The sequence below is a fragment of the Tupaia chinensis genome, unplaced genomic scaffold, assembly GCF_000334495.1.
Source record: "Tupaia chinensis unplaced genomic scaffold, TupChi_1.0 Scaffold000634_1, whole genome shotgun sequence".
NCBI lineage: Eukaryota > Metazoa > Chordata > Mammalia > Scandentia > Tupaiidae > Tupaia > Tupaia belangeri.
Window position 1 is genome coordinate 5,593,291 of NW_006160154.1, and position 15,234 is coordinate 5,608,524.

General features: G+C 37.3%; 1 protein-coding gene across 1 annotated transcript in view; it reads right to left on the reverse strand.

The window, feature by feature from the left end:
- Positions 1–15,234, reverse strand: part of LOC102498413 (phospholipid-transporting ATPase IB-like) — a 211,413-nt gene that overhangs the window by 80,609 nt on the left and 115,570 nt on the right. Inside the window, 2 exon segments of the mRNA XM_014592016.2 lie at positions 1,816–1,880; positions 7,144–7,282. Coding sequence (XP_014447502.1) covers positions 1,816–1,880; positions 7,144–7,282 — 204 coding nt within the window.

A 15,234-nucleotide genomic window follows, 5' to 3' on the forward strand; every position in this document is an offset into this window, starting at 1 on the left:
AATCTCTCCCTAATTCATTCTATGAAGCCTCTATCACCCTTATCCTCAAAACAGATAAGGACAGCACAAGGAAGGAAAACTATAGACCAATATCTCTGATGAATATAGACGCAAAGATTCTCAACAAGATACCAGCAAACTGTATCCAACAACTTACAAAAAAGATTATACATCATGATCAGGTAGGCTTTATTCCAGGAATGCAAGGTTGGTTCAACATACACAAAACCATAAATGTGATACACCATATTAACAGGAAAAAAGACAAAAAACATATGGTCATATCGATTCATGCAGAAAAAGCATTTGATAAGATACAACATCCCTTTATGATCAAGACAGCAAAATTGGCATACAAGGGTCATTTCTCAACACAATAAAAGCTATCTATGAAAAACCCATTGCGAACATCATCCTGAATGGAGAAAAGCTGAAAGCTTTCCCACTAAAAACAGGTACAAAACAAGCATGCCCACTTTCTCCACTCCTTTTCAATATAGTACTGGAAGTCCTCGCTAACGCAGTCAGAAAAGTGATCTACACACACACACACACACACACACACACATGAGCACATGCACGCATACACCTGCTACTAGATAATCATCCAGATTAATATATAGGGTATTTACAGGACTTTAGAAGGATCCTTTGTGCCTCTTTATGAGTCATCTGCACCCAGAGACAACCACTGCTCTAATTTCTGTCTTTCTTGAGTCATCTTGCTTGTTCTTGAACTTTATATAAATCAAATCATCAGTACCTACTTTCATTTGGCTTACTTAATTCACCATAATATTTTACAGATTCACCCTGTTGCTGTATATACAATAGTAGTTCCTTTTAATTGCTGTGTGGTATTTCATTGTTTAAATGTACCAGATTGTTTTCTGTTGATAGACATTTGGTAGCTTGTATCTTGGAGAAATCATGAATAAAACTGCTATCAACATCTTGTACAAATCTTTTGGTACACATATGTGTAACTTTTTATCTTAATTTCTTTCAAATTTGTATTAATTTATAAAAAAGTATCATTGGTTTGTGAGGATTGTAATATATTTTGATGAATATATACAAAAACTATGTATAACACTATATACGAAAGATCAGCAGTACATGGGAAATAAACTTATTATAAACTTATTTATGTAAAGGGTTATTATGTTAACTCTAATTAGAATATGAACGTTTTAGGATGTGCTTTATAGCAATCACTAGAATAATAATGCAAAACATTTGGTGAAAAGTAAACAGATGGATTAAAATAGAATTGGAAAATATGCTCAAATAAATGTCCTTTCTCCACTCTCCAATCATGGGGCGGGGGGCGAGGGGGAACAGGAAGGGAAAAACAGGAAAACAAAAACTGGGATAACAAATGGAAAACACGTAATAACAAGTTAGACCTAGAAACTCAGAGAACTGAAGACAAAAGGAAATCCTGAAAAAAGCCAAAGGAAAGCAACTACATTATCTATGTAGAAACAAATCAAAGAATTTTAACAGACTTTTCATCAAAACCCACGCAATCAAGAAGAAAATAGAATAAAATATTTAAAGTATTGAGTGAAGAAAAATACCACCAACCTATGGAATGGAACACAAAACACAGCAATGACAGAAATAAGTCAAAACCAGGTATCACAAAGCACAAGACCAATAGAATTTGCAGGTTCTTGGGGAAAAGTAAGACTTCCCAATGGATTAGAGTGAGAGCTCAAGGCAATCTTAGGTAGATTTTAAGTAGCAGGACCATCCCCAAATAGCAATTGGTCTGCATTCAGATTAAATATAATCTTTAAAGATCCTTACCGCAAGTGAATTTTCATTCAAACAAATGCGAGGCGTCTGACTCTCTATCAGTTTGCAGGAATAGGCTAGAAAGAGAGAAAGAAAGCTGTCATATATAATGAATCAATGCCTTTAATGATAGAAAAAAGATCTGCTTATAGTCTCTCTTTATCATACTCTCTGCCTCATGACTATTTCAAAGCCTAGGAGCTTACTGCAAAAACTGAGCAAGGGGCCCAGCCATGATGGCACTATGATGGCATGCCACTCTGAAATGCTAGAAGACATAGAAGACTAGGGTGGTGTTCTCAGGGTAGCCTGTACAGGCATGTGTAAGATAACACATGCCCACAATCCTAGTGGGGTGGGAAGGCAAGAGGAGGATGATAGCATAAGACATTGCTGACGGTGCTTGTTTCTCTTGGACTCTGTATCTTTTCTTCCTCTGTCTCTCTTGCATGAAATAAAGAAATGTGAACTCAAAAAAACTGAGTAAGAGGTTGTAGTGAGAACAAGAATTAAAATGTTGGTTCATTTTGATCTTAGTAGACAAGTTAAGTAAAAATGGTTGTTTTCCATTTCCTTTTCGGTGTGTATGACTAATGTCTAAACCAGTACTTCCAAATTTCTGTGGATTTTATTGTTATTTTTTATTCATTTATTTATTTGAGATTTTTGCTACAGGGCATGTGTACTCACTGAAGAGACAGAGAGATAGAAACCGAGAAATGACCCCTCAGGGGGGATGGTCACACCACAATCCCTTCTCCTCCATTCTCCTCCTACGATCTTGAGAATGCATACACATACGACTGACATGAATTTGAACCTACCAGGTCTGGGACTCAAACCACAGTTAGCCATGTGGGAGTTCTGTGACACAACCGCTACACCATCTGCTGGTCCCAATGGATTTTTGTTTGTCTTATGTTTCTATGACATTAACTTAAGTTCATACTTTATAATAATTTCAAGTCTTTGGGAAGGCAAATTGTGTTGTATTAAACTACTATATCAACAGTGTTATACTCAGTATAATAATAAAATATTAGGAATAAATTTAGGTATAAGTCCTAGGTATAAAATCCTAGAAATAAATTTATGCAATTTTTATAAAGATACTCTATAATAAGAATATACACCTCAGAAACTATTTTTTCTTGAAATTTTTATTTTAAACGTTTATTTATTTTATTCATGATAGAGGGTATATGTGCACTCTCAACAGGTTTCATCATGCCTCAATCCCCTTCCCCTAGCCCTCAAGCTTGTAAGGCTCCTCAACCTGTGCACATGTCTATTAGTGTTTTCAGAAAATTCTGGGATCCAGTCCCACAGATAGCCATGTGGTTTCCAGCACTGCAGTTCAGTTTGCTAGTGACTGTGCCACCAGGATGGACCTCATTTTAAATTCTTTAAGTCATTCTCATTTTCAAAACTAAACTGGGGTGGGGGAGAGAAAAAAAGAAAAGAAATGAGAAAAAAAGAGAAGGAAAGAGAAAGGAAGGGAAGGGAAGGGAAGGGAAGGGAAGGGAAGGGAAGGGAAGGGAAGGGAAGGGAAAAGAAAGAAAAGAAAAGAAAGAAAAGAAAAGAAAAAATAAGATTAACCTAAGTGGGCCCACTAAAGAAAAAAAATCATTCTAGAGGAAAAAAAAAAGTCATTCTGATAGTTGTTAAATGGTGAGGAAGACTTTATTTAAGACTACCATAATAGTGGAGAGAGATCAGGTTCAGTTCCAAACATGACAAGAACAAGAGGAAATTTATAGACAAGAAGCAGAGTAAGGGGACCAGTGGATAGAAAATACTAAGAGGAATCATGAATGGTAGAGATATTCTTATTAACTGACCTAACAAGATTCTTGCTGAAGGCAGTCCAAGGTCTCAAGTGGGTGATGAGGAACTCGATGAGGTCTCCAAGATGATCAGATATTAAGGGTAGAGGGACTCTGGCTAAACTGACTTGGAAGAATTCTTGTTAAAACTGGGCTAAGTAGGCCAAAGACAGGTCAGGGAGCAACATCAAGGCCGAGTCAAAAACAGGGCTTAAGGAAACTTAACTAAAGTTTAGTCAAGCAGAGAGCCTTTTCTGGGCCCAAATATAAAATTACATACGTAAGTAGAAGAAGAAAACTCTGAAGTATTACAGATGAGCCCTTGCCTGACAGTTTAAGTCAGCCTTTATGTAAGCATTCATTTTAAAGCAAATAGAATAGGTCTTTGAGAAACTGAGATAGGTCACTTTCTTTTCTTCCAAAGGAGAATTCAAAAACTATTGAATAAATGAAAGAAACTACCCATGCTGTGTGAAATAAAGAGAAGTAGTGATTTGTTTATAAAAGGACTGAACATTTGAGCAAGGTTTAACAGTATTCTCTCTCTTCTTAGGGATTCGATCTTTGTTTCTGAGCATAAATGCTTATCCTAAGGAGATAGTGTGTGTGTGTGTGTGTGTGTGTGTGTGTGTGTGTGTGCATATGTGCACACATGCATAATTCTTCAGTTGTCTACTAGCCCATTAACCCTTCCACTCTCTGGACTATATTTTATACTTCCTCCTCTCTCCACAAATCTACAATACATCCTCCCTTTTGGTAAAATTAAAATGTGGGACCCTTGTTCAAAAAGCTGGGGCAGGATGTCATTAGCAATCCTAAATTAATAGACTTTTTCTCTTTATTTTTTTTAACAGAAGTGTGTGCACAGGAGAGAAAGAGAGATTTGACATGGTGTCAAATCTCACAGTATCACAATCCTGCTGCCCCAGCCTTCCAGTCAGCTAGGACTGCAGGTGTGTATCTCCATGTCTCGCCTGTTTAAGTTGGACTGGGACCAATCTCAGGCCTCTCCTGTGACCTCAGTCTAGTCCAGTGGGTCCTTCCTATTTGTGCCACTATGCCCGAGTCACTTAAAAAATATTTATATTTATAAAATATAATGGAGACAATGTTAATGCATGAATAACAACATAAGCTTACAAACTGCAAAAATTACATCATTTTTATATATAAAATATAAATATTTTTGGTACCATAACTCTATATGCTACAACAGAATATAATACTTTGTTAATGTGATATCTTGATTGATCATAAAATTTTTCTGGCTTTTTTTGAAAATTTATTTATTCTTTTGGGGCTGGCAGGTAGCATGATAATTAAGGCACTGGACTCCCACATGGCTAACAGAGGTTCTAGTCCCAGACCTGGTGGCTTGTTTTCTTACTCTCCCTCTCTCTGTGTCTCTCTGTGTCTCTCTGTGTCTCTCTGTCTCTCTCTCATCAAATTGAATACTACTAATAATAAATAAAATGAAATAAATATTTTTTTTAAAAAATTATTTATTCGTCAAATATGTACCTTTATCAACTTTATTTTCAATCAACAACATGTTTGAGTCTGCAGGCCCTGCCCTAAGAAATCAGAGAGTTCGTTTCCTTTCTTCTTCAACATCTATTACAGTTACTAAACTTTTTTGGAGGGTGGGGGGAATGGATGCAATTCAATATAAAAATTATCTAAAAACCCAGTTTTCTGAGTTTGAGTCATTCAAGTGAATTGTAGACCTCTAATAGCAAATATACATCATCTCTATAAGGAGAAAAATTCCCCTACTAATAACATCTGCTGTGTCTTGTCTAGGTTGGATTTTAGTCCTGAGCTAGAGACAACCAAAGGCTCAGTAAAAACAAATAATCCCCAGGCATGGGACTGGTAAGGATGGTTGAGTGTAATTAAAGATGGTGGTACAAGACCAGTCACCTATTTACTTACTGATTTTTGTTTGCTAGAAGGTGCATGCACTCACCACAGACAGACAAGGAGAGGAGGAAGGAGAAAGCATTCCTCAAGGAGGCATGGTCACACCATAATCGCCTCTCCTCCATTTGTCCATACTGTCAGATTTGGGGGCATACTCGCACATGTACCTGGTGTGTTTTTCAGGTCTCCAGGACCGGGTTTCTGACCACTCAATCAGTCAAGTGAGATTCAGCTCCTTTAACCAGCAGGCCACAGGACTGGCCCAACCAGTCAGCCTCATTTATCTGGTGCTGTGCCAGCTGAGCTGCTTCACAGATACACACTAAGTTATTGTGGTCATTGCGTTCATGGTTACTCTGAAACAGAGCAGGTCACATTAAACCAGAAACATAGGAGAGCTAGAAAAAAATCACAGCATATGTGTAATATGTTCTCAAGAATTTAGCAGATCGTTAAACAAGTGAGTACATCATAGGTGGACTTTTTACGTGAGTCCTTAATAAATTTGTCAATATCTAATGTTCATGGAGGACTTGATAAAGTCTTGGAAGCCATGCATTCCTTCTGGTGGGTTGTCTTTTTTTTACCCTGCTCCTCATTCTCCAGCTATACTGATCTTTCTACGGTTCCTTAAATATGAAAAGCTTCTCCCTATACCAGGGCCTTTGTGTTTGTTCTCTTAGCCTGTAATACTCTTCCCAATGTTACTACTCCTTTTCATTTGGGCCTCTGCTATAAATGTCCCTTCCTTAGTCTTTTATCTGAAATGATCCCCTTTGTCTCTTTCTCTACGTATTACTTTGTTTTTATTTTTAACACTTTTTATGCTAATGTCATAATATAAATTGAGCAGCTTATTATTTTCTGTCTTCTCCCCTTGGATATAAGTTCCAAATTTTCATCCTCAGCTCTTAGAAGATGCTGGCACATAGTAAGTACCCAACGTTCATCAAATGGATGAATGTAAAATAAATGAATGAGTGAAGGTAACAGTCAAAGGATGCCAGTGTATACTTTATCGTGTATGTTCATCTAACCAGAGTTGGCTTTCATGATGATCATGGGAGAATGGCAGTTTCAACTTCTTTTCACAATCAAAATTCGCACACTCACTGCTAGTAGCTGATTTGTAACTTTTTCTGTACCTATCATCCCTAAGATGCAATCAAACAGTGAAATTTAAAACATACTATAAAAGCAGGAAGAAATGACATTGTAATTGGAAGGTAAAAAGACTAACTAGATATTCTAATAGATAATCGAATATTTATGAATAAATAGATATAATACATAGGTATATAAATTGTAGGACAAAAAGGCCATAAAGTAACAAAGTTTTGAAGAAAAGTAACAAGAGGCCAACATATATGTGTTACCACCCCACATTCTGTATTTCAAAAGGAGACAGAATAGCTTGGTCTGCTTAGTTTGTTCAGATTTCTCTTTTTGATGAGGTTCTATTGCCCCATTTTTGCAAAATCATAAAACAATTACTTGAGAAAAGCTCAGCCATATGTTCTTGATACTGGGATGTATTTAGAATACATGATCAATAAGATCTTTTTAAGACTTTATTTATATCTATTACCTATGTTAATTGCGGTTTCTTCTTTATCTCCTGTCAAGATCCAAATTCTTATATTTGCTTTCAATAAAGTTGCTATGGTTTCCGGAACATGAGCTTGAAGATGATCTTCAATGGCTGTGGCTCCAAGCAGTATAAAATTCTAGATGTTTTTAAAAAGAGGTTGTTCTATTACTAAAGAAAAACATATTTTTAAGATGTAATAAATAGAGCTTGTTCAACAAATGATATAGTCTAGTAACTTATTATGCAAATATGTACACACATAGATTTTTAAAATGCTTTCCACTAGTCTATTTTATCCCTGCATGAGTCAATGTGGCATGATAATGAAGAAAATAGGCTTTTGGACTTGTGTCCTATCTAAGTCTAGTTGCATGACATAAGTAAATTCCTCAAATCTTCTATGCTTCAGTTTCTTAGTCTATAAAATGAAGAAGTGGGGAAAATAAGATCACCCATAGAACTTTTATGAGTTTATATTCATAAAGAATTGGAGTTAGGACCAGCAGTTGGCACAATGGCTATGTCGCTGGACTCCCATGTACTTGACCACGGTTCGAATCTCAAACCTGGTGGCTTAAACTCAATCCGGGTGCGTGTGGATGCATGCCCAAGATCCCTAGAGGAGAAAGGAGGAGAAGGGATTGCGGCATGGCCATCTCCCCTGGGGGGTGATTTCTCGCTTCCTGTCTCACTATCTCTCTGTTTTTCTGGTGAATGCATGCGCTCTATAGCAAAACCTTCTCCAAAAAATAAAGAACTGGAGTAAGAGGTAGGGGAGTCACAACTGTGGTGGATAGTGGAGATAGGCAGGCATCAGGGAGGGACACTGCCTCCAACCTTACTCCACTACCTCCTATTTGGACAGATCTCTACAGCTAATGGAAAGTCCCATCCCCTGAGTTTTGACTAAGACCAGGGGAACCATGGTAGCTGAAAAAGGGAAGTACCAGGGTGGGCCACTTCCTCCAACTCCAGAGAGGGCACACAATCAGCAAACTAAGCATCCTGAGACATAATTCCTCAACCAGCATCTACACCTCTCTTGTGTGCAAGCCATTCAGGACAGAGAATTTTACCAATTCTCAGATGATAACTCCACATAGTAACTACTCCCTTGCTCTAAACTTACACAAGGACTAGGAGCCCTAGAAACCATTCCACAGAACAGCTTCTATCATTGTTATAGGTGAGTATACTGTCTCTATAGTCAGGACACCAGTACATAACAATAGCTTCATCAGGGCCTGAAAACATAGGCCTGGGTGTTTCTATGACCACTACTGGTGACTGAGAATATACAGAGATTTCACTATTGAACCTAATTAGAACCAAAGCCCAAAGAACTGTCTGTAGCTACAGGAAGAAGTGAGTGCTCCACCAAATGCCCAAGTATCACTGCAGTGATACAAAAAAAATCATAAAAAAGAAGAAGAAAAATCATTAAAGAAGAAGAAGAAGAAGAAGAAGAAGAAGAAGCAGCATCTCTCCTCTAAAGGAATTACAAAGGAAATCACAGAGATATCAGATATGAAAGATATGAAATTAAGAATACTGGGACCAGCAGTTAGCATAATGGCTATGTCGCTGAACTCCCATGTAGCTGACCACGGTTCGAGTCCCGGACCCAGTGGCTTAAACTCATGCCAGGTGCATGTGCATACGTGCCTAAGATCCCGAGAGGAGAATGGAAGAAAAGGGATTGCAGTGTGGTCATCCCCCTGGGGGGGGTGATTTCTCGCTTCCTGTCTCTATGTCTCTCTGTGTCTTTCTGGCAAGCACACATGCTTCTCCAAAAAAAAAAAAAAAAAGAATACTGATTATAACATAACTCAGTAAGATAGAAGAGAATACAATTACAGGAGATTAGTAAAATAATAAGTGATGTGAATGAGAAATTCAACAAAGAGATAAAGACTTTTTAAAAAATCAAACAAAAATTCTACAGATGAAGAATTAAAACAGGAAATTTAAAAAATTCACTAGAGAGCATCAACAAGTTAGATCATGAAAAAGAAAGAATATTTGAACTTCAAGACAACCTCTGAAGTAACCTAGACAGTAAAAAAAATTATAAAAATAAATATAGCTTTCAGGAACTGAGACACTGTGAAGAGATCAATTACCTACATAAATTGGTATTCTGGAAGAAGAAGAACCTAGAAAAAAACATAGAAAACCTACTGACAAAATAGTAACCATAAAATTTCCAATGTCTAGGGAGAGATACAAGCATCCGGATCCAGAAAATTCAAAGGACACCAATTAGATTTCACATAAAAAGATCCTTTTTCCAAGACACAGTACTGTCAAAGATAAAAATAAAATACTGGGATCAGCAGGTGATGTAATGATTATTTTGTTGTACTCCCACATAGTCAACCACAGTTTGAGTCCTGGACCCGGCAACTTAAAACTCACGCCAGGCACGTGTGTGTGCATGCCCAAGAATCTGAGAGGAGAGTGGAGAAGAAGGGACTGTGGCATGGCCAACCTTCCTGCATGGGGGGGGAAGATAAAAATAAAATACTGGGATCAGCAGGTGATGTAATGATTATTTTGTTGTACTCCCACATAGTCAACCACAGTTTGAGTCCTGGACCCGGCAACTTAAAACTCACGCCAGGCACGTGTGTGTGCATGCCCAAGAATCTGAGAGGAGAGTGGAGAAGAAGGGACTGTGGCATGGCCAACCTTCCTGCATGGGGGGGGAGGGGGGTAAGTGGAGAAGAAAGGACTGTGGCATGGCCAACCCTCCTGCATGGGGGGGAGGGGGGGTAATTTCTCACTTTCTGTCTGTCTCTTTCTGTCTCTCTGGTGAGCACATGCACCCTATAGCAAAATAATAATAGTAATAATAAAATAAAATACTAAAAGTCCTATAGCAAAATAATAATAATAAAATAAAATACTAAAAATGTCTAGCAATAAGCACCAGCTTACATAGGAAGGTTAATCCATCAGACTGACATTGAACTTCTCAGCAAAAACCTTAGAGGTTAGGAGGTAATGGGACAACATATTTAAAATTCTGAAAGAAAAACTCAGCCAAGAATACTATATCCAATGGAATTATCCTTCAAAATGGAAGGAAAAATAAAACCATTCCCAGACAAACAAAAACTGAAAGAATTCAACAATACTAGACCGGTTCTTTAAGAAATAATTAAGGAGTCCCATGTATAAACAAAAGGAAGATAAATATCCCCATTAAAATATATAAAGGTATAAAATTTACCAGTGTGGGGCCAGCAGGTGGCATAGTCGTTAAGGTGCTGGACTCCCATGTGGGTGAATGCAGCTTGAGTTCCAGACCCAGCAGCTTAAAACTCATGTTGAGTGTGTGTGTGTGTGCGTGTGTGTGTGTACCATAGATCCCAAGAGGAGAAGGGATTGTGTATGACCATACCCCCTGGAAGGGGGGAGAATTTCTCACTTTCTCTTTTTCCATCTCTCTTTGTGTCTCTGGTGAGTGCACAGAGCCTATAGCAAATCTTCTCTAAAAGAAACTCACCAATAGATCAATTATACAATTATACACATACACACACACACACACACACACACAAATGGTGAAAAAAGAGAAATTATTTAATTCTTACCTCTATGAAAAACATTAAAATAGCAAAGGTAAATAATAACAGAAAAAAGGGCAATTAGAAAATATATTAATAATACAACCAAGATGCAATCAGCCAAATGTAAGTTCTTACATATCAATAATAACATCAAATGTGAATGAATTAAACTGTCCAATAGAAATACACAGACTGGCTGAATAGATTAAAAAAATCAAGATCTCTTTATATGATCCTTACAAGAAACTCATTTCATCAATAAATACATATATAAATTGAAAGTAAAATGTTGAATAAAATAACTTTAAACACCTGGGACTCAAAACGAAAAGAAAGGAACAGAAAGAAGAGAAAGGAAAAAGAAAAGAAAACAGAAATTGTTATCCAATATCAGACAAAATAGATCCCCAAGTAAACTCTATTAAAAAATAAAAAGTAATAGATCCCCAAGTAAACTCTATTAAAAAATCAAAAGTGATCAGCAGTTAGTGTAATGGCTATGTCGCTGGGCTCCCATGTAGTTGACTGCGATTCAAGTCCCGGACCCAGTGGCTTAAAACTCACGCGGGGCGCGTGTGCGTGCGTGCCCAAGATCCCGAGAGGAGAATGGAGGAGAAGGGATTGCAGCATGGCCATCCCCCCTGGAGGGGTGATTTCTCACTTTCTGTCTCTCTCTGTCTCTCTCTATCTGGCGAGTGCACGTGTCCTACAGCAAAAACCTCTCAAAAAAAAAAAAAAAAAAAGACACAAAGAACGGCTGGGACCCGTTGTTCATTCCCACCCCTGCTCATCTCTGGATTTCAGGTTTGTTTCTTGGAACTTTAAGACGAATTTGTACCCCTCCCCACCCCATGTGGAGACTGGTTCAAGCTAGCAGCAGTGGCAGACACCAGGCTGCCTGTTGCTACAGGCCCTAATGCCAGGACCTGTCGCTCATCCTCCACTCTTTTCCCACTTGCCTTTGGACTCTCAGAATCATTGAGATTCTGACCTCAGAATCTCAATGTTTTGAATAGCATGTGGAGCACATTGCATGCCACGAGATTTTTTCTTTTCCCTTGAGCTGAAGCTTATTTGGTCAGTTGGAGGCTCACCACTCCTTAGAAACAGGGAGGTCTTTGGGTCACTCAGGAATGACAACAGTGCATGGTACTTGTGAGTAACAGGCAGAAAAGAAGAGAGATCACCAATTTTCTAATCCTGTGCACCGTTTAACACTCAGAGATATCTTGAATAAGTTAGGAAGTAATGTATAGATTTCTGAATGACTAGAAACAATCGTAGAGGCTCAAGAAATATGAGCAACCAACAAAAGGCCTCTCCTCCAAGGGAAATCATCAAGCCCACATCACCCATGTCAATATAATGGACATTGTGGACATGTCAGATAAGGAATTCAGAATATTTGTAGTGACCAAACTAACTGAGATGGAAGAGAAAAGAGACAAGGAGCTCCAGGAGATGAGGAAGTCCTTTCATGATTTGAAAGAAGAAATAGACACTTTAAAAAAGAACCAGATGGAACTTCTAGGGTTGAAGAATGTGATACAGGAAATCAAAACCTCCCTTGAAAGTATTAAAAGTAGACTAGACCAGGTAGAAGATCGAATTTTGAATGTAGAAGACAAAACATCTGACCTAGAAAAAAGTATCAAGAAGATTGAGAAAACAACCAAGAAAAATGAGGATAATATATGAGGAATACTGGATACCATCAAGTGTCCTAACATCCAGATAATTGGTATTCCAGAAGAGGAAGAAAATAATCCTGGAAGAAAACTTTCCAAACCTAGAAAGGCATTCAAATATCCACACCCAAGAAATACAGAGAACCCAGAATAGAAGCAACCCAAGAAGATCCTCTCCAAGCCACATCATAGCCAGATTGGCAAGAAAAAAAAAAAAAAAGAAAGAAAAAAGTCAAGTTACTTACAAAGGTCACCTCATCAGGCTAACATTGGACCTCTCGGCAGAAACATGCAGGCAAGAAAAGAATGGGGAAATATAGTCAAAGTGTTGAATGAGAAACAATTTCAACCAAGAATACTATACCTAGCAAGATTAACTTTCACATGGGGAAAAAAGATAAAAACATTCTAAGATATACAAAATCTGAAGGAATTTACCAACTCCAGACCAACTCTTCAAGAGGTTCTGAAGGGAGTGCTATACCAGGAAAACTAAAAAGTCAGATGGACATTTATAAGAGAACAAAAAGCAACCAAGAAAATGGCTCACTTAATGATAGGGACAAGTCCGGAAACATCGATAATAACATTGAATGTCAATGGATTAAATTCTCCAATTAAGAGACACAGACTGGCCGAATGGGAAAAAAAAAAAAAAAAAACCAGAAACCCTCTCTCTGTTGCCTACAAGAAACTCACCTTATGGATAAAGATACACATAGACTAAAAGTGAAGGGCTGGAAAAAGGTATTCCATGTAAATGGAAATCAAAAAAGGGCTAGAGTTGTGATATTAATTTCAGACAAAATAGGCTTCAAGTCAAAGACTGTAAGAAGAGACAAAGAAGGGCACTATATATTAGTAAATGGGGTAATCCAGCAAGAAGCCATAATGCTTATAAATATCTATGCACCCAACTCAGGAGCATCTAAATATGTGAAGGAAAGACTGCTGGAGGTAAAAGGAGAGATAGGAAGAAACACTGTAATTGTTGGAGATCTCAACACCCTATTATCTCCTTTAGACAGATCTTCTAGGCAGAAAAATAAATAGATACAGGACCTAAATGATACTATAAATTGAATGGGCTTGATAGATATTTATAGAACTTTCCACCCTGTGTCCACAAAATATACATTTTTTTCTCATTTGAAAAGGTGTGAAACCTTTTCAAAGATTGACCACATGTTAGGACATAAATCAAGCCTTTACATATTCAAAGGCATAGAAACTCTATCCAGCATCTTCTCTGTCCATGATGGAATTAAACTCAAGATTAATTTCAGGAAACACCCTCGAAAATACACAAACACATGAAAATGAACAACCTACTTCTGAATGACTTCTTAGTTACTGAAGAAGTTAAGTCTGAAGTCAAAAAAATCTATGGAAACAAAAGATAATGAGTACACGAGTTTCCATAATGTATGGGACATGGCAAAAGCTGTCATGAGAGAGAAGTTCATAGCAATTAGTGCACATAAGAAAAAGATGGAAAGGTGGCAAATAGATAACCGAACATCATGCCTCAGGGAATTGGAAAGACAACAACAACAAAGAACCCTAAAAATGCCAGGTGAAAAGAAATAATAAAGGTTCAAGCAGAAATAAATGAAATAAAAAATAAATGAACCCTACAGAAAATAAATTAAAGCAAAAACTGATTCTTTGAAAAGATTAACAAGATTGACACACCATTGACTAGACTGATAGAGAAGAAGAAAGAAAGAAACCAGATAAATCAAATACATAATGAAACAGGCAACATTACAACAGACATACTAGAAATAAAAAATATCATTAGAGGATACTATGAGTGACTACATGCCAACAAACAAGATAACTTGGAGGAGATGGACAAATTCCTGGATGCATATAATCTGCCAAGATTGAATCAGGAGGACATAGAGAACCTGAATAGACTCATAACAAGCCAGGAGATTGAATAATTAATAAATAACCTCCTGACAAAGGAAAGCCCAGGCCCAGATGGCTTCACTTCTGAATTCTACAAAACTTTTAAGGAAGAGTTAATCCCTATCTTACTCAAATTATTTCTAAAGATTCAAAAGGAAGGAAACCTTACAAATTTATTTTATGAAGCCTCTATCATCTTCATCCCCAAAATAGATAAGGACATGACAAAAAAGGAAAACTATAGACCAATATCATTGATGATGCAAAATTCTCAGAAAGATACTCACAAACCATATCCAACAACATTTAACAAAGATTATTCATCACGACCAGGTAGGCTTTATCCCAGGGACGCAAGGGTGGTTCAACATACACAAGACCACTAATGCAATACATCATATTAACAGAAAGAAAGATAAAAACTATATGATCATTTCAATTGATGCAGAGAAAGCATCTGATAAAATACAACATCCTTTCATGATTAAGACCCTCAGTAAGAATGGTATAGAAGGGTCATTTCTCAACACATAAAAAGCTGTCTATGAAAAACTTACAGTTAACATTATACTGAATGGGGAAAAGCTTTCAGCTTTTTTTTTCCCCCTAAAAGCTGGTACAAGACAAGGCTGCCCACTTTCTCCATTGTTTTTTCTAAATTTAAATTTATTTATTTACATTCATTTACTATACATCATTATAGCATACAAAATGAGATTTTACATCCAGAATACACTGTATATTGGCTCAATCAAGCACATCAACATACGTGTCATCATCAACAAATAAATTTCCATTTCTTGTTCCCTGTATATTTTGCTTTTTTCCCCCCATCCCTGATTCCCTATCTCTCATCCTCTGCCATCTCTCACCCTCCTCCCACACTGTCTCTGGTATCCATGGCTGGT